The following is a 19,279-nucleotide window of genomic DNA, read 5'->3' as shown; positions in this document are numbered from 1 at the left end:
TCTCTGCCCAAAGCAGGTTGAGAAGTTGATTTGTAAGCTAAATTCCTGCTTCTCCATTATTCAGCCATCAGATAAAGCTTGTGCTCTTCTAGTCTTGGGGCTTCCCCAGTGGCTCAGACAGTAAAGAATCTGCCTGCAATGTGGGAGACCAGTTTCAATCCCTGGGTCAGAAGATCTCCTGGAGAAGGTAATGGCTACCTACTCCAGTATTCTTGCCTGGAGAACCCCATGGACAGAGGAGCCTGGCGGGCTATAGTCCATAGGGTCGCAAGGAGTCAGACATGACCTAGCAACTAAACAGCAGCAACAGCAGTTCTAGTCTCAGAATTGGTTTCATTATTAGCTGTGCAAATCTGATCAGAAAAAGAACCTCCCTGGCCAAGACAAGAGGTCTGATCCCAGGCTAGGACCCAAGCATGGGTCCAGGCAACCAATTCGGTCACGTGTCCACATGCAGGAAAATGAAATTGGATTCCTATATCACACCATATACAAAAATTAATTCAAAATTGATTTAAGACCTAAATATAAGAACTAAAACTATAAAACTCCCAAGAAGAAATAATGCAGGTAAATCTTCATGATCTTGACAGGCCATGGTTTCTTGGATAAATTTAGACTTCAACAAAATTAAAAACTTTTATGCTTCAATTAACACAATCAAGAATGTGAAAAGACAATTCATAGAATTAGAGAAAATATTTGAAATCATAAATATAATCCCAGATTATGTAAAGAATTCTTACCATTCAATAATATAGAAGTAAATAAGCCAAATAAGAACGGGCAAAGAATTTGGACTGATATCTCTCCAAAGAGGATACACAAATGGCAAATAAGCACAAGATAAAAACGTCCAACATCTTTAGCCATTAGGGAAATGTGAATCAAAATCACAGGAAGATACTTTCATGCCCACTAGAATGGCTGATAAAGACAGATTATAAAAAGTGTTGCAGAGGATGTAATGAAATTGGAACCCTCATACATTGCTGATGGTAATGTAAAGCAGTACATGGTCCAGCAATTTCCCTCTTCAGTAAATATGCATGAATAATGAAAACATATGTGCACACAAAAACTTGTACATGAATATTCAAAGCAGAATCATGCATAATAGCCAAAAAGTGAAAACAACCCTCATTCCCATCAATTGATGATTAGATAAACAAAATATGCTATATCTATACAATGGAATGGGCTTTCCTGGTGGCTCAGTTGGTGAAGAATCCACCTGCAATGCAGGAGACCTGAGTTCAACCCCCAGGTTGGGAAGATCCTCTGGAGGAGGGCATGGGAACCCACTCCAGTATTCTTGCCTGGAGAATCCCCATGGACAGAGGAGGCCTGGTGGGCTGCAGTCCACGGGGTCACAGAGTCAGACACGACTGAGCTACTAAGCACAGCACATACAATGAAATATTTTTCATCAATAAAAAGGAAATGAAATACACATACTACAACATGGATGAATCTTATGTTAAATGAAAGAAGTTAAACATAAAAGGCTACACACTGTAAGATTTAATTCATATGAAATGTCCAGGACAGGTAAATCTACAGAGACAGAAAGTAAACCAATGGCTGCTTAGGATTAGGGGGTAGGGATGGGGTGGGATGGGGACTGACTGCTAATGGGTATGGGGTTTCTTTTGGGATGATGAAAATGTTCCAAAATTTGACTGTGATGATAGATATACAACTCTGTGAATATACTAAAAACTATAGACTTGTACACTATAAGTGGGTGAATTTTATGTCAATAAAACTGTTGAAAATGCATAAGGTTCAAAGAAAATCAGTTATATTGAACCAGAGGAATCAAAAGATAGACACAAAATCTTGATAAAGAAATAGGTGTGTTTCTTTAGTAAGGCATTAAATAACAAGATCCAGGTCTAAGAGCTAACTTACTTTTGAAGTAGTGATGAGTGTAAAATAAATTTTAAGACATGTGCAACAACTACAACAAAAATGACTAACAGTTTCATTAGCATCACTAAAGGACAACAGACGTGAAAAAAAGGACGGAAAGTAAAACAGTCAATTGTTTCCCCTGATGAAGCTGCAGGATTAAAAACCGGGTACAGACAAGAGATCTGCTTTTAGTGAGGCTGGAGATTTGCAAGACGGCTTCCAGCCTAGTGCTTTTAACATGTTTATACAAAATTGGCTGTACCAGCTAAATCACTGCCAAGCAGCTTGGACCTCTCTGGCAGTACCCTTCAGTCACTCTGCAAGGCAGTGGGAGGGGACAGGCATAAACCTAATGATACTTGGTCACCAAAACAAAGCAAGCTGGGAGACAGAATGGAAAATTAACACAATGGGTAAGAAAGCATCTAAGGCATGGCACGCTCTCCCTCCTGTGTCCAACTCATCAGAGAAGGAGATATGACCAGATTAGCCTGGGGACTCGGGTGAGAATTGGAGAGTCTTCAATGACTTCCCCCTTCTACCAGATACCTACCTCCAGGACTAAATTTCAAAATATTTGACAAGTGATAATCGGCCACAGAGCAATCACAACAGTTGCCAGTCACAACACTAGAACAGAGCCTTGGAGGTCTCTTGCTATGACAGACATTACCTGATTCAGTTGCTAGATTGTGGGGAGGTCCTAGAAGTCCTAGAGGCAAGACTGGGGCAGTGGCTCTTCATCAACTGGCACAGAGGATGTCCAAGTCCTCTGCTAATAACTCAAATGGCAGATTCTTTACCGTCTGAGCCAGCAGGGAAGTGCTGTATCAGTATACCTCACCACAAACATAGGATAGAGAGAGTAGAACCTCCTGAAAGCTTTATGAAGGATTGAGCAAGTGGTTGATGCTTCCATTCATGGGACATCTTGCAGATTTCACCAGTGGGAATTTTTCCTCTTGACTGAAGGACCAAAGAGATTTCAGTGCACCATGCCAAGTTGTTTTCAAATTTAGACTCTAGAAAGTCACCTAACTGCAAAAGTAGGGGTACACTTCAGTGAAAATCCTGATCCCTACCTTTTCATCATGTAGGAAGCAGCAAAGAAAGCAGGCAACCAGAAAAGGGGACTGATGGATATTGGGCCACACATCCAGCTGCCCCAGATCTGAACACTGGGGCCTGTCTGTCTGTAAGGGGTCTCTCTCTCTGGACTGCCTCTCCCAGCACCAGGGTGCTCCTTCTACAGACTCATCCATCAATGTACACCTAGCTCAATTCCTCTTCCTTTGAAGAGAAGGCCTTCAAATAAAGAGGGAAACTGGATAAGCCTTTACTAGGCAGAGGAAAATACATCTGTGGGCTACGTATGGGGCTCCTGAGCAATAAAGGGGAAGTGAGTCATTTTAACAACAACCATCATTTTTATTAAATTTATAATCAAATATTACAACAACTTTTCTTTTGTAAACAAAAAGATTTAAACATTTACAACATTATCAGTTTGGGAAAAGACAAACAGTATAAAAATGAGGAAAAGCGAAGAAAAGACAAATCCAAAGACAGAATAAATACAGCCTATTTATGCGCCTGCCCAGCGCTGGTGGCTGCTGCCGGAGTACCAGACCCTCGGCCTCAGAATTAGCAACACCTCAAAATTCTGTCCAGTGCCAACATGTCCAAGGGTGGGATTTTGGTGACTTCAAAGAAGACCCTGCAAAAGGAAGAGGGGTCTGCTCAGTGTGAAACAGGCCAAAGCAAGGAGGCTCCATGGAATAAGTGGGACATTGGCCCTTGGTTCCCTATCTTGCTTTAACTCTGGAACAGAAAGTAAGGTAAAAAAGTATCTGAATCCTTCTTTCCCCTTAAGTGAGGTTAGTCTGGGCCTCCCCATGACGAAGCATAAACCCAATCTCAACTGGAGACTGATACTTACTTGTTCGAATACTTGGAATGTACAGCCTTGAGCCTATTGCAAGAATGAAAAGTCAGTAGGATGTTCAGCTGCCTGACCAAGGCGTGAAGATCAGAGATCCTGTAGCCACTGTAATACTCCAGGATAGGAGCCTGGAAGAAGCAACATGAACAGTAACATTTATGATAGGAAGCAGACCCTTCCTGTTTCCAATACCCAAGTCCAAACCTCCTATCCATAGTACAGGCAGAGAAGATAGTCAAACAATTCAAACTCATACAGCACAGATACTGGCCAATAATTGTAGGGTACTACCTAGAAAAATATGTTTTATCTGCAAGCTAGTGGAATGGCTATATCCATATGTACCAGCTGGATACAAGGCCCCGTCATAGGTATTTAAACTGAAATCCACTAAGAATTCAAGGAACAGGACAGAGTTTATAACTTAGGCACTCTCAGGTTAAGAGCCAATGGCTAGGCAAACCTCAGAACAAACTTAAGGTCCCAAGAAAACAGCCATCAGGAACTTAAGGTTGTTCTTCCTCTCTGGCTTGAACAGCTATCATTTCACGCATTTATTTTCTCTTCAACTTTAAGGATGCCTAGCATGTGGCAAAAGGAGCATTGCAGAGTGTTTAAGACCGAAGATTCTGCAGGCAAGCTGCTAGGGTTCAGATTCCAGCTCCACTTACAACATGACCTTGAACCAGCTACTTAACTTCTCGGTACCGCTGTTTCTAAATCTGCCAAATGGGGATCATCACAGTAATTACATAATAGGATTAAATGAGTTAATATACATAAAGCACATGAAATAGAGTCTAGCATATGCCCATACCATATGAGCTAGGATTAATATTAACCAAGCCTCATACACAATGCTGGGAATACAAGGATGACTAAGGCTCCTGCCCTTGAGGAGTCTGTAGTCTAGTGGGAGAGACGACATGCACACAGAGAATTACAAAATGTGTGGGAAGTGCTACCAGGGAACGGAGCATGGGACACTAGAGGAAAAGAGCTGTAGGACCCATGACTTTTGTCTGGGAGAGCCACAGAAAGCTTTGTAGAGAAGCGTACATCTACAATAGGTGCTAAAGGTCTAATGGGAGTTCCACAGGTAGAGAAAGGAAGATTATTCTGCAAAGCAGGAGTTTTCTTAAAACGTCTTAAATTATTCTCCCGGAACTCATTTTTTTCCAAATATCTTACCTGGAATTGGGGGCAGGGGATAAGAAGTCCACCAATTTGGATCCCTTTCCCTTTTACATGGCCCTGAGATACTTCTGCAGGAATCTCAGGGCTCTACTGAATATTGGAAACCACTGCCACAGGCAAAGGGCAGTCACTGGAATGCTGCTCTCACCTCTCACCATTCCCTGTTAATACGTTCCCTGCTCTGTCCATAGGAAATATCTTATCTGCCTCCCCAAAATCAGTTTCCTTATTGCCTTCACGTCTTTTCAATCATTCTTCCCTCTGCCTAGAATGTCCCTTCTCACATGTTCCTACTGATCTTTCAAGACCCAACTCAAAAGTCATATTCTGTGTGAAGCCTTTCTCATCTATAGGAGTGTGTGTATGTATGTATGTATATATATATATATATATACACACACACACACACACACTGTATGTGTGTATATAGGAGTGTATATATATATATATATATATACACACACACACATACAGTGTACAGGACTGTGAAGCCAGACTACCTGAGTTCAGATCAGGACTGACATTTAGCTGATGTTAGTACATCCACATCAAATATTAAAATAATGAGATATTTCTATGCTGGTTGGCAAGCAGTTTGCTGCCCTGAGCCTCTCAACCATCCTCCCTGAAGACTACCAACCTTCCCCAGGATCCAAAGCCTGGTCAGCATAGGGCCTCCAGGATCATGACGCCAGAGCTATGGCCACATCCATTCTGATTGTAGAGTAGGTATATACTTTGAACAGACTCGTAGTTCTCAAAGCCTAGCTCTGCCTCTCATTAGCCAAACATGGGAACTTATTTCTTATCTGTCCAATAGGGATAATACTGTTGATTTCATAGGGTTGTTGTGAAGATTAAGTGAGTTAATACACAAAATGTTTAGACCACCATCTAAGCATTCAATAAATGCTAACCATTATTACATATTCTTTTTCATCATCATCACTGCCATTTACTGAATGCTTTCTCTGTCCCAAGACATTTCAGGGCCTTGTCCAAGTTCACACAACTGTTTTTAGGGCTCTTTCTCAGCACACAGAGGTTTTTCCATCAGTAGTGGTGCTAGAATTTCTAGGCTGGAGGGGCCTAGGGGAGGTTGGGAAGAGTATGCTCCTTTGTGAACACACTCTTCTACTTGGATTTCATTTACATCTTTAAAAGTTCATAGTTTTCTAAAGTTGTTTTTATTCACAATTTTTCATAAAATTAAGAAAGCATCAAATATACATTTTATTTATATTGGGGAAGGAGGCTGTGGAGGCCTTCCCCTTCAGAGAAGAGTACTATAGTATATGTCTGAGTCCCCTGTTATGTACACGGACATTACTTTCACTGCTCTATTCTCTGGGTCAGTACTTGCCAAATCCTGTTCCAGTGAGCTCTCCTGTAGGGGGCCAACCTTGCTGAGAGGACTGCTAGGAGCAGGGGTGGCATGGGGGTAAGGCAAGTGGGTCTACCCCACCCCCTGCCACAATCAAAATAATTTCACATTAGTCTGTTTTGTGATATTGGGATTTCAGGTAAGCTGTCTTTAGAACAAATGGTACTGTGACAAAGAAAAATGAAATAAAATACTTCAAAACCAGGGCTACAGAAAACCTTTAGGCAGCCAGGCCCCTAAGAGGTCAAGATGTTAAAGGATTCCTAACAGCACATATGCAGCAGTTTTGTCACAGAGTCTCCCACAACCCTAACTTATACCTTCCTCCAGAGCTGACCCTGTGCTTTTAAATCCCCACCCCGTCTTCCCCACTGCCCACAAGTGTTTACCCAGTGTCCGAGCTTGTTCATGCAGAGCGCCAGGAAGAAGGAGGCAGCAGCGAGCTTGGAAGCCCTCTCCTGGACATAGTCATATTCCACCAGGGTCAACTCACAGATGAAGCGGGACAAGGTGAGTGTCTTCATGCTGGCACAGACACACTAAAGGCAGGAAGAAGACTGACTCAGCAATCAATTCAGAACACTGGCACCAAGCAGATGACCCCTGCACTCACTCCAGTTATCCTACCTTGGGCCTAAATGGTTCTCTGCCTGAGCGATGTACTTCTGCCACCATGACCACACTAAGGACCCTGTCCCTAAAGCACAGAATCTTTAGGAGGGGGGATTCTGAAATCAGCAATGGTATTTGCCATCTTTAGGATCTTAAGCCAAAATACCAACTGTACTTATGGTACCCTCCCACCTCCCTTTTCTGTATATGCCATCCTTTGAAAAGCCAAAGGCCTCCAACTGCTATCTTTGTACCAGGTTCCAGACTAGAAATCTTTTCTTGTTTGAATCTACACACACACACACACACACGTATAATTTTAACATACATATATATTACATACATACACACACACAGACACATATATACACATATATATTTATGGGCTTCCATGGTGGCTCAAACAGTAAACCATCTGCCTGCAATGCAGGAGACCCAGGTTCTGTCCCTGGATTAGGAAGATCCCCTTGAGAAAGGAATGGCAACCCACTCTAGTATTCTTACCTGGAGAAATGCACGGACAGAGGAGCCTGGTGGGCTAAGTCCATGGGGTCGCAAAGAGTTGGACACGGCTGAGCGATTAACACTTTTCATGTATATTTATATGTACATACACACACACATAAATCCTACCACAAAACACACTTGTAGAATAAGTGAATAATTACAAAATGGTTTCCCTTGTAAGCAATATTCAGGTGAAGGAAGAGAACTTTGCTAGCATCTCCTCTAAACTTCTCATGTGTCCCTTCCTGATTAAAGAATCTTCTTCCCCTCCCCTACTCTGCCCTCACCTCAAAACTTTACAGGCATACCATGGAAATCTGCAATTTTCTCTGCCCACCACCACCACCACCACCACAACCACCACACTCCATAAAGATCACCATTCTAGGAGGGTGGCTTGAAGAAACTCCCCTGTCCTCAGTTGTCCCTTTCCCTACCACTCAGGGAGCTACTCTGGGAATGGAGGGGACTAACTCAGCAGTGGGAAAATGAAGATGTGCTTCCGCCCTCTTACCCTAGCGTATCTGCGCAGAAAATGATAGGCGATGGGAATGTTGATATCAAATTTGAGGATTTTCAGGATGCTGGCTTCCATGGCGAGCATCTCATCTCTCTTATAAATATCGTTGCAGATGTACAGGATGTCATCCACACTAGGTGGGTAGCACTCCTGTGGGTGGAGAGGAGAGGCAGTCACAAACAGGCAAAGACAACCCATCCCTCTCTGCTTGGAGATGCAAGGCAGGGGAAGAGGGGGTGAATGATAGGAGGTAATAACGTTCCCTGGAATAAACCTTCAGGGTAGCTCTGAGAGCCAGCATCTGGTTGATGTGAGCAGTCCATCTGAAAAACAAAATCAGAGACACAGGGGGAGAGGACAAGGCCTTTTTGGGTAGAGTCTTACAGCACTGCAAGTGGCACAACACAGCGCATGGACTGGAAGCACTGACCTCTCTTCTGATGAGTGAGAGCCAGAAATGGGAACTCTGAGGCCTGCTCTGAGGGGAATGGAAGGAAAGAGGCCACAAAAAGGGGAGCTAGAGATGGAAACTAAGCCCACACTTTGTTTCCTAGTCTAAGGAATGAATAAGGATGTTTGGGAGGGGGCACTGTTGGGGTAAAAGGCACTGAAAGAGAGACAGAGAGAAGGGCACAGAGGGAACCCAAGCAGAGACTGAAGGCGGTGGGAGGACATGCAAGGGGGGCTAGACTGGAAAGATCCAGGGCAGATGGCGGGTGAGAACAACACCTCTCTCCCCATTCAGGAGCACCTTCCCATGTCCTGCCCTCTGCAGGTTGAAATTGAGCTTTGGGGTGAGGAAGAGCAGGAAGAGGAAGACCCCTGAATCCTTTCTCTAGCTGCACCTCACTGCCCACTCCAGCATTCTTGTCACAACTTTCTCTATCTTTAGATCACAAACTGGACCAATCCTCTGGTTTTGCAGACAAGGAAATTGAGGCCCAGAGAGAGAAAGAGACTTGCCTGAGGTCACACAGCCACCTAGTGACAAGGCCAGAACAAGAAATTCTCCCTTCTACTGCTCTACTTACCAGTGGCTCCTTCCTTTCTTCTCTTCTCCTATCATCTCCTTACCTCCCCTTGCAAAAGTCTTTCTGTACTTCTCAGTCTTGTGAGGGGAAGACACTCCTGCTCCAAAAAAACCTAGTGGGGGTCCTTTGTCCTGACAACCAAAGGACGGGCACTCCTGGTTCCAAAATTTGCTAACAAGAGCACCTTGCACTTTCCTTCTCCCTCCTGTGCTTGGCTGGCCAGGGATCCCTAGCTTCTTTTTAACCCCCTTGAGGTTGAGGCAGGGAATACTTGCTCAATCCCCAAGGACATCCCTAGGTAGGCAGAGGGAGGAGCAGGGAGAGAGAGAAGGAAAAAGAGAGAGGAAGGGGAGCAAAGAATGGACTAGGAAGCCAGTGAGCAGGGAAGGGAATGAGCTAGAGAGGGAAGCAGGGAACAAGGGAGAGAGTGAGAGAAGAGGAAGGGAAAGAGGAAGAAAAGCAAAAAGGTTAGGAAGCAAGGGCAGGAAGGAGGGTAGGAGGATAGTAATGAGGGGGAGAGCCAGGGAAAGAAGAGGTCAGGAAGGAAAAGAGGATGGAGTGGAACAAGGAACAAGCGTGAGTGAGAGGGAGTTGAGCAGAGAGGGAGCAAGGAGAGAGGAGGTATAAGGGAACCAGGGAGTAAGAGAGTAGGGAAGGAAATGAGTCAGAGAGGAAAAACATCAGGAGAACGAGGGAGGGAGGGAGGGAGAAGAGAGAGAAGGAAGAAAAAGAAGCAAACAGGGAAGGAGGGTTCAGAGAAGGCAATGGCACCCCACTCCAGTACTCTTGCCTGGAAAATCCCATGGATGGAGAAGTCTGGTGGGCTACAGTCCATGGGGTCGCTAAGAGTCAGACACGACTGAGCAACCTCCCTTTCACTTTTCACTTTCATGCATTGGAGAAGGAAATGGCAACCCACTCCAGTGTTCTTGCCTGTAGAACTGTCTATGGGGTCGCACAGAGTCAGACACGACTGAAGCGACTTAGCAGCAGGGAAGGAAGGTGGGAGGAAGTTAAGCGGGGGGGTCATGTTGCCAGGGTACCATGTAGCAAGGATGGGAGATAGGAAGGGAAGGAGCAAGTGGGGAGGGGAGAGAAGGAACCAGCAGAAAAAGAAGGGGGAGAAGGGAAAGGGGTAAGAGGGGAAGGGGGAGGGGAGAAAGAGAGAGGGGAGCAGGCACCAGCAGAGCAACAGGAAGGAGAGAGAAGGAAGAGCAAGAGAAAGAGTGTGGGACAGAGGGAAGAGAGTTAGCTAGGGAAGGAGAAAAGAGAGTAAACAAAGGAAAGGGAGGGAGGGTGGAGCATAAGATGGAGGGAGAAACAGGGTGGGTAGGAGGGTGGGAAGGTGGTAGGAGGGAGGGAGGCATGGAGGAATGAGGGATAGAACCAGGGTAGGAAGGAGAGGATCATGGAAGGAGGGAGCAAGTGAGGAGGGGAGGAGAAATCAAGAGAAAGATAAAGAAAATGAGGGCTGGAAAGAGAAAGAAGTGGGTGGGCAGATGGAGGGAGGGAGGGAGGGAGGAAGCTCAGCATGGAGTGAGTGTTCAAAGCACAGACTGAGGGATCAAGGAAGGAACTGAAAGAAGGCTGGAGGGAGGAAGGGAGCTATGGAGCACGGGCGGAAGTGTAATGAGCACAGAAGCAGAGTAAGGGCAGAAATGGAGTGAAGGCCAGAAGCGGGGATGTGGGCCAGAACTGGCGCAAGAAGGAAGCAAGTAAGGAGCAAAGGAGGGAGAGTTTGAGAGGGAGGTACTGATCTTGGTAGGAGCTAGCGAGTGAAGAAGAGAGTGAAGAAGGGAAGTGGAAAGCTATTTAGGGATACAGCTGAGGAGGGAACACAAAAACAAATCCACAGTTCTAAAGGTTTTCGCGCTCAGTAGAAGTTACTACTTCTCTGTTCCTAAACCATAAGGTTTTATACTATTAGCCTGTTTGAAGGAAAAATGAGAGTTGAACAAGACCATTTAGTACCTGAGGAAGAGGAAAGAATCAGATAGATGGATTATGGCCAACTACTTGCTTTTATAATGCTACTTCAAAAGTAATTTACGTGGACTCACTACCATCTACACTAGGCCATTTTCTCTTAAATGTCTCCAGCACCTAGATTTGGAAATGCTTCCTTATACATGCAATTCAAGACTCCACCAGAGGGAGATGGAGTTGCTGGAAGAAGAAAAGTGGGTGAGGACAGAGAATTACAGTCCAGAAGTAAGCTTTAAAAAGAACAACTCATTTAACTAGGAATATGTCTACATACACACATTTTCAAAGAGGAAACAGGAGAACTTTGTTGATGCCAGGAATCAAATACACCACCATTTGCACCCAATACCAGCTTCCCTGCCATGGAAGACAGACAAAAATTTGATAGGAAAACTTAATTGTGTTCATGAATGTAATTGTATACACACACAGATATACATATATGCAAATGTATACACATGCATACATGTGGTATACATGTATATAATATATATACACATGCACACACATATATACATACATATGTAAATGTACATACATACATATATGGCTTGGACAGAAATTGATTAATTTTCTCCAAGTCCCGTGGATTTGGGCTCACCTCAAATTTTGCTGCAATCAGAAAAGCAGTGGAACCAAGGAGTTGTAACTTGTCCTTCTTGCATATTTCCTTCATAAGGTAGTGATCTACCAGCTTCACTGCCAAGTACAGGGTCTCATGACTCATCTCAAAGCTCATCTGGAGGAATACACAAACAAGGCAGGAATTTGAGTGTTGTCCAACTCCAAAGGCATATCCAGATGATCTAACTACCTGGTCTGTGGTATTGAGGACACTCTAACTACAAGACCTAGCCAGCTGAAACTGCTCTGAGTGCAAGAAATGCTTCAGCTAGGTGCCTGGCTGTATCTCTAGTGCCTCTGAGGACCCTGGCAATACCTATCCCTACACATTTGGGTAAATGACAAATCTTACATCAGAGGGAGATGCTCTGCCTTCTCTATGAGCACCTTGGGTGAACACATCCTCTCTCTTTCACCTCCAAAACTTAGATTCTTGCTCTCCGCATTTGCTACGTTATAGTGTAAACCCTTGGAGAAGGCAATGGCACCCCATTCCAGTACTCTTGCCTGGAAAATCCCATGGATGGAGGAGCCTGGTGGGCTGCAGTCCATGGGGTCACTGAGAGTCAGACACGACTGAGCGACTTCATTTTCACTTTTCACTTTCATACATTGGAGAAGGAAATGGCAACCCACTCCAGTGTTCTTGCCTGGAGAATCCCAGGGATGGGGAAGCCTGGTGGGCTGCCGTCTATGGGGTCGCATAGAGTCGGACATGACTGAGGCGACTTAGCAGCAACAGTGTAAACCCTAAGCATTGACTTTTTGTAATGCCAGCGCCTGGCTTAAGTTTTGATTGCCAAAGTATCCACTTCAAAGAGACATCCACTTCAAGAATGGCTATGTCCAATGAACACACTGCCAGTCACAAGACGAGACAAAGAGCCAGGCCACCTTCCCCACTGAGGCTTCTTTGTTTTAAAGATCTTGGTTGGCTTTGATAACTGATCATTTGGACTGATTTTTTTTTTCTCTTCCCAGGCTTTAAATTTGCCAATAAAGAATGAGCACCAGAAAGCCTAGGCCCGCACCTCTGACCCAGTAAAAGCAGAACCCCCTGGCCTGCATGTTTACATGTGTGTTGTTTCTCTGTCTCCTTCCCTCCAACCTCAACCTCACCATGTGGACCCAGCTGTGCTGTGTAATTTCCAAGCCCTGTAAGTAATAAACCTGTATTTTTTCAAAGTTTCCTATGGTTATTGCTGAAGGGTGTTCCGTTATCATAACACGAACCACAGAGGGTAGTCCAGCCATGACATTAGTTATTGATAGGCTGAGACCAGCACAAAAAACACTATAACCTCATACAATGAACTCCCAAAAGAGATGTTTATTTAGCTCTGAAATAAAGGGACTTGTTTATTAGTTTATTCATTCATTAGTTTCTCTTCCCAACTAGATATGCTATTAGAATATATGGACTGGAAGCAAGTACCAATAGCACAGTTTGTAAGTGAGCTGAGGGGCTAAAGAACCCAGAAAGAGATTAAAGCATTAGTAGCATAACCTTCCTTTCCTTCTTTCTCTTATTTATCCTTATTCTTGCGTTCACCAACTCCAAGAAACTCTCCTATAGCCCTAGTCCCACAGTTTGTGCTAGCCCATATGGCATCTTTGTGCAAATTAGAAAAAAGGAGTCTCTCTGGGTGAATGCAGCCCTACAGGCACACATCTTATCAAGTAGACAATACTTTTATATAAATTAGCAAAAGGTGCCTTTGCCTCAGGCCTAGCAACCCCATAGTCAAAATGCACAGCTTAGCAAATAAGGCTATTAGCTGGATTCCACGCCTGCTTTTGCCTTGCCTGGAAGCTGTGTGTAGGCACACTTTGCACTCATGGTGGTCCAACACAATCCTCACTGAGGCTTCTTCCTTACACCACCTTGGGTTCTTAGGATTCAAAAACAATACAATCTATCAGTGAGGCTTCTTCCTTACACCACCTTGGGTTCTTAGGATTCAAAAACAATACAATCTATCAGTGAGGCTTCTTCCTTACACCACCTTGGGTTCTTAGGATTCAAAAACAATACAATCTATCAGATCTGATTCCATATTGGGTCTGTTTTTTTTTACTTTAACCTTTGTATTCTATTCCTTATTCTACAAGTTGATTAACTTGTAACTTGTTCAGAGATGTTGCCTATAGCTTAAAGCATACACATCGGCCTATTTGCAGGAATCCTGCCCTCCTCCCAGGCCTGAAACTAAAATAAATTCAGCTCAAAGGAAACATCCTGACTCAGCCCACCTGTAAAAGACTGCCAGAAAGAAGAAATTAACATACCTCCCCTGGCAGAAATCAGGACATATTTGCAACACCTTATGACCTTTTACTTTACCTCTCATCTCCCCCACTTATGGCCTTCTACTTGACCTCTCACCTCACCTACTCTTTGTTTCATCAAAGAAACTAGCATCCAGACCCTGGCAAGATGGTTCAGACTTCCAGCCTTCTGAATAAAGGTCACTATTTCTTGCCCCAACACCTCATCTCCTGATTTACTGCAGAATGAGCTTGGACTTGGTAACCGTCCAACACCTTAAACAATGTGTGAATCCCCTCTAACATCTCCACCAAATAGTTACTCAGTTTCTGCCACAGAACCTCCAAATATAACCTGGCTTTAACAGAAACCAGAACCTGGTTTTAACAGAAAATTCTTCTTTCTACTAAGTAGATATCATCCTTAATGTAAGCTTACTTACTTCTTTGGGCCTCCTTTTTCATTGGCTAATATTATTGACCGGAGGCTAGATAACCAAATGGAGGTCCATAAAAAGCACTGGAGAAGTGGATATATAACTGGATGGGCAAATAATTACCAGATAATGATTGAATACATTGGTTTAGCGATAGATATATTACATTTCTGAATAACAAATACCATGAAGCTTTTCTTATTGTTCCTGGGATATGGCCTGGATGTTCTCAGAAATCTGGCTTTATTAGTTTCCAACTGCTTCTGCAATAAATTATCACACTCAGCTGGTAAATAATCCACCCTGCAATGAGGGAGACCTGGGTTCGATCCTTGCATTGGGAAGATCCGCTGGAGAAAGGATTGGCTACCCAATCCAGTATTCTTGGGCTTCCCTGTGGCTCAGCTGGTAAAGAATCCACCCGCAATGCAGGAGACCTAGTTTGATCCTTGGGTTGGGAAGATCCCCTGGAGAAGGGAAAGGCTACCCACTCCAGTATTCTGGCCTAGAAAATTCACTAGTGGCTTAAAACAATACAGATTTATTACCTTACAGATCTGTTGGTCATAAGTCCACTGGGTTTGCTGAACTAAAAAAATCAAAGTGCAAAGTGGGGCTATGTTTCATTCTGAAGGTTCTAGTAGAGAATCTTTTTTAGTTTCTGGAAACTGCCCATATTCCTTGGTTTGTGGCCCCTTCCATCTTCAAAGCCAGCAGTGGCCGGCGGAGTCTTTCTCATACTGCATTACTCTCTGCCTATCTATTCCACATTTAACACTTGTGATTATAATTGGGCCCACTTGGATAACCTAGTATAGTCGCCCTACCTTAAATTCAGCTGATTATAATCTTAATTCCATAGTCTAATTTTCCATTCCCACAAGGTAACATACTCAGATTCTGAGGATTAGGATGCAGGCATTTTATTCTGCCTACTATGTTTTCCAAAGGGACATATAAGAAAGGGATGGGGAAAGTTCATGCAGATGAAGAGAATGACTATCACCTCTAAGTGTCAAGAAATTGAGGTCATATAATAACAGGGAAAAAAGTGTAAAAATGAAAAACAGCAATTCTCTGAGGATGCCTTTGTGAGCAAACAACAAGGCTAGTGGATGCATAGCCTCCTTGCAGTACCTCACATAGGCACCTGGCCACCCATCAGTACATCATTATCAAATGATAACATCAAAAATAGGTAGTATCTGAATGAATTGTTGAAATGTGGAGTCAATAAATATTTAAATTAGCAGCTGGGTCAGTTACAGCACTCTTCCTTCCTTGAATGTGAGACGAGACTCTGCTAACATAACTACCACTTGGGACTACATGGAACAAGTCTAATCCTTCTTGTGACAGCCCTTCAGCTACTGTTTTAGTTATTCTGTTTCCTATACATCTTCATTCTAGACCAAATAACTTGACTTCATCTATTTTTCACATGATACAGTTTTTCTGACTGCTCAGAATCAGGCTTCAAATCAGGAGCCTAACTTTGTGCCAGTTAGAGAAGAGTGGGTAATTCCAACCAGCTACACAAAATGAGGACAAGAAGCTTTTCATCATAGGAGCAAGGTTCTCTCCCTCATGACTGCCTTTGTCAGGCATATCCTTCCAATTCTTCAAAAACAACTCTTTTCCATATCTGGAAATGGATAAGAAGAAACCAAAGGAAGTGATAAATCAATCAAAACTACAGAAAATAGAAAGATTACTCTTAACATTGAACTTAATATATGTTTTAAATATGTGTGTATGTATTCATATATGTTAGGAAGCATATATGATAAAATTCATCCCAAGTTCCAAAACTCAAAGACCACCTTCTATAAAGATGAATAAACAGAAAATCTACCAGATATGTGAAAAAGAACAAGTAATTTACAGAAAAAATCTACCAGATGTGTGAAAAAGAACAAGTAATTTTTCAAGGAGAAATGCTTTGAGGAACCAGAGCAAGTGTCTTACGTATTGAAATCTTTTCACTCCAAAGATACAGAATAAACTTTTTAAAAGTAAACTCTCAGTGCACCAGCCCTGAGAACCCTGTCTCATGCATCAAACCTGGACTGGCAATCTACTTCACATATGGTAATATACATGTTTCAATGCTATTCTCTAAAATCATCCCACCCTCACCACCTCCCACCGAGTCCAAACTCTGTTCTTTACATCTGTGTCTCTTGCTGTCTTGCACTGGGATGACCCTGAGGGATCGGATGGGGAGGGAGGTGGGAGGGAGGTTCAGGATGGGGAACACATGTACACCCATGGCTGATTCATGGGAATGTATGGCAAAAACCACCACAATATTGTAAAGTAATTAGCCTCCAATTTAAATAAATTAATTAATTGTTTTAAAAAGTAAACTCTCAACTAGATCTGAGAGGACACTCAATCTATGAAAAGAGAATACTCCAGGATCTAGAAAGACTAATTCTAATGAAAAAGTAGCTACATAAATAACATGCAATAGAGGCAGTGAACAGTATATTAGATTATGAAAAAAACCAAACCAATGATTCAAAGGCCACTTTAAGAAATTTTTCCAGAACTGAGAGGTAAAACAAAGTTGAGGATAATGAATAAAAACTTGAGACTCAAGGAGAACAGATTTTGGAGAGACACACACACACACACACGGGAAATCAAAATGAGAGAAAAATAATAAATAAAATTTTCTCTGAGCCAAAGAAAGACTGAACCTTTAGAGTGAAAGGACCCACAATATACCAGATAAAATTAAGGAAAACAGATCTACATATACACATGTAAAAATAATTATTTATAGGGAAGGTAATATATTAAATAATAATCTGAATCTAAAAGTCTAGACTGCTTTGACTAAAAACAGGAGAAGAAATAAACTAAAAGTATGCAGGTTATCTCATCTTTCTTGAGAGTCAATTAATAGATCAGGTCCAAAGGGGTTAGTTAAGTAAGCAACAACAATATCCATATGGTAGAATATTATCTATAAGTATAGATCTACTTATATGGAAAGATTATTAAGGCTTATTAAGAGAAAAGAGCAAGTGGCACATGACCTAGTCATGCAACAAAAGATATCAAAAAACCCATACTAAGTAAAAAGCTATATTTTTATATATGTGTGTATGTATATGCATTCATGTATTCATATAATTCAACATTTTTAAAGAAAGGATAGTCAAAAACTTAATAGAAGTGATAAGACAAGATACATTCTAAATTATAGTTATCTCTGAGAAATAAGGATAGAGTAAAACAGTTGTTTTTGTACATACACACACACAAACGTATGAATACATATTTTAAACATGTAATAATTTTGTAGCTTAAAAAATTGTATAGAACAGAGTGGTCAAGGTGAGATGGAGGAGGTGAAGAAAGGCCAGGATAAATTAATTAAACAATGATTATGGGTGGTTATCACATTGCTCTTAGACTTTGATAAGTTAAGCAGAAAAAATAAATTAGCATATAAATTATACAATAATTAAGCCAAAATTAATTGATAGAATGATTCTTGTACCCTAAAGAGAATACATATTTTCTTCAAACATCAGTGAACTATTTACAAAAACCCATTATATCTGAAGCCATGAAGAAAATCTCATTAACTAAAAGAAGAAATTATCATTCAGGTCACATACTCAATACACAATACAATAAATCTAGATATTGGCAATAAAAGGATAAACTAAACAAACTAAAGACAAGCAATGCATTTGAAAAAATCATAAGCATTATTCTTAAAGAAAAAAGCCTTGCTCAAAGGGAAAATAAAAATTGCAAATTATTGAGGAAAAACAAGATAGCTACAATACTATCTTTCAAAACTGGTAGGATATAGTCAGAACTTTACTTAGAAAAAGATATATAGTTTGGGGGCTTTTATTATGAAGTCAGAAAAACTTAAATTAGACTAAGCACTCATTTTAAGATGCCAGGAAAAACAGCAAATAAAATTTAATAAAATAAGAATAAAATAAAAAGATGAAAGCAGATGGTAATAAATTTCATTAAAAAGAAAGAGTTATATATTTATCCATGAGCTGGTTCTTTGACCAGAGGACTGAATCAATCTTTTTTGAGGAAAACTGAGGAAAAAAAGGCATGGAAATACATGGGAGAGAGATAACACATCACACACATTTTGAATGAGAAAAGAAATAATTTCAAAGGATTGTAAAAGAATACCATATGCAATCTATAGTAATATCTGTGAAAATATCCATGAAATCAATGATTTTTAATGAAATATAAACTACAAAAATGACTCAAGAAGAGTAATAAGACCTTAGGTGTGAAACTTTCAAGATGGCAGAGGAGGAAGATGGGGAGATCACCTTCCTCCCCACAAATGTATCAAAAATACATGTGCACATGAAACAACTCATACAGAGCACCTTCTGAATGCTGGCAGAAGACCTCAGACTTCCAAAAAGGCAAGCCAATCTCCTCAGAATGAGGTAGGGCAAAAGATAAAGATAAAAAGAGATGAAGGAGTTTGGAACAGGGACCTGCACCCAGGGAGCGAGCCATGAAGGAGGAAAAGTTTCTGCACATTTGGACACCCCAGCACGGGTAGGGATAGGGGGAGCTTCAGACCCTCAAGGGTAATGCAGCAATGGGTGCTTGGAAGGCAAAACAGAGAGAATTCACCACAGAGATGTTGCCAACCAGCACTTCCCAGCCAAGAAGCAGCTTGCACACCCACCGTGGCAAGAGAGGGGCTGGGTGCTGAGGATTAAGACTTCAGGGCTCAGGCCACAGGGAGAGAACTGGGGTTGACTACTATGCAGATACTCTGAGGGGCTAGTACAACACAGCTGAGGGAGTCCAGGAAAAAGCCTGGGCCTCCTAGAGAGG

At 42.1% G+C, this 19,279-nt stretch overlaps 1 protein-coding gene across 2 annotated transcripts in view; it reads right to left on the bottom strand.

Annotated features, from left to right (window-relative positions):
• Positions 1 to 3,421: 3,421 nt before the first annotated feature.
• The window catches only part of CCNB3 (cyclin B3), a 49,475-nt gene continuing 33,617 nt past the window's right edge, over positions 3,422 to 19,279 (bottom strand). The window contains exons 8-12 of one of the 2 annotated variants that reach the window (XM_070365939.1): positions 11,698 to 11,835; positions 8,074 to 8,229; positions 6,830 to 6,979; positions 3,857 to 3,987; positions 3,422 to 3,634 (exon numbers count right to left, since the gene is read on the bottom strand). In XM_070365939.1, the coding sequence (XP_070222040.1) occupies positions 3,562 to 3,634; positions 3,857 to 3,987; positions 6,830 to 6,979; positions 8,074 to 8,229; positions 11,698 to 11,835 (648 nt within the window). In that variant the 3' untranslated portion in view covers positions 3,422 to 3,561. Of the gene's footprint in view, positions 3,635 to 3,856; positions 3,988 to 6,829; positions 6,980 to 7,556; positions 7,625 to 8,073; positions 8,230 to 11,697; positions 11,836 to 19,279 lie in introns of those variants that run through there. The other variant, XM_070365940.1, reaches the window with a different exon arrangement.

Source organism: Bos mutus, chromosome X (assembly GCF_027580195.1).
Source record: "Bos mutus isolate GX-2022 chromosome X, NWIPB_WYAK_1.1, whole genome shotgun sequence".
Classification (NCBI taxonomy): domain Eukaryota; kingdom Metazoa; phylum Chordata; class Mammalia; order Artiodactyla; family Bovidae; genus Bos; species Bos mutus.
This window is presented reverse-complemented; position numbering and strand designations above follow the sequence as displayed.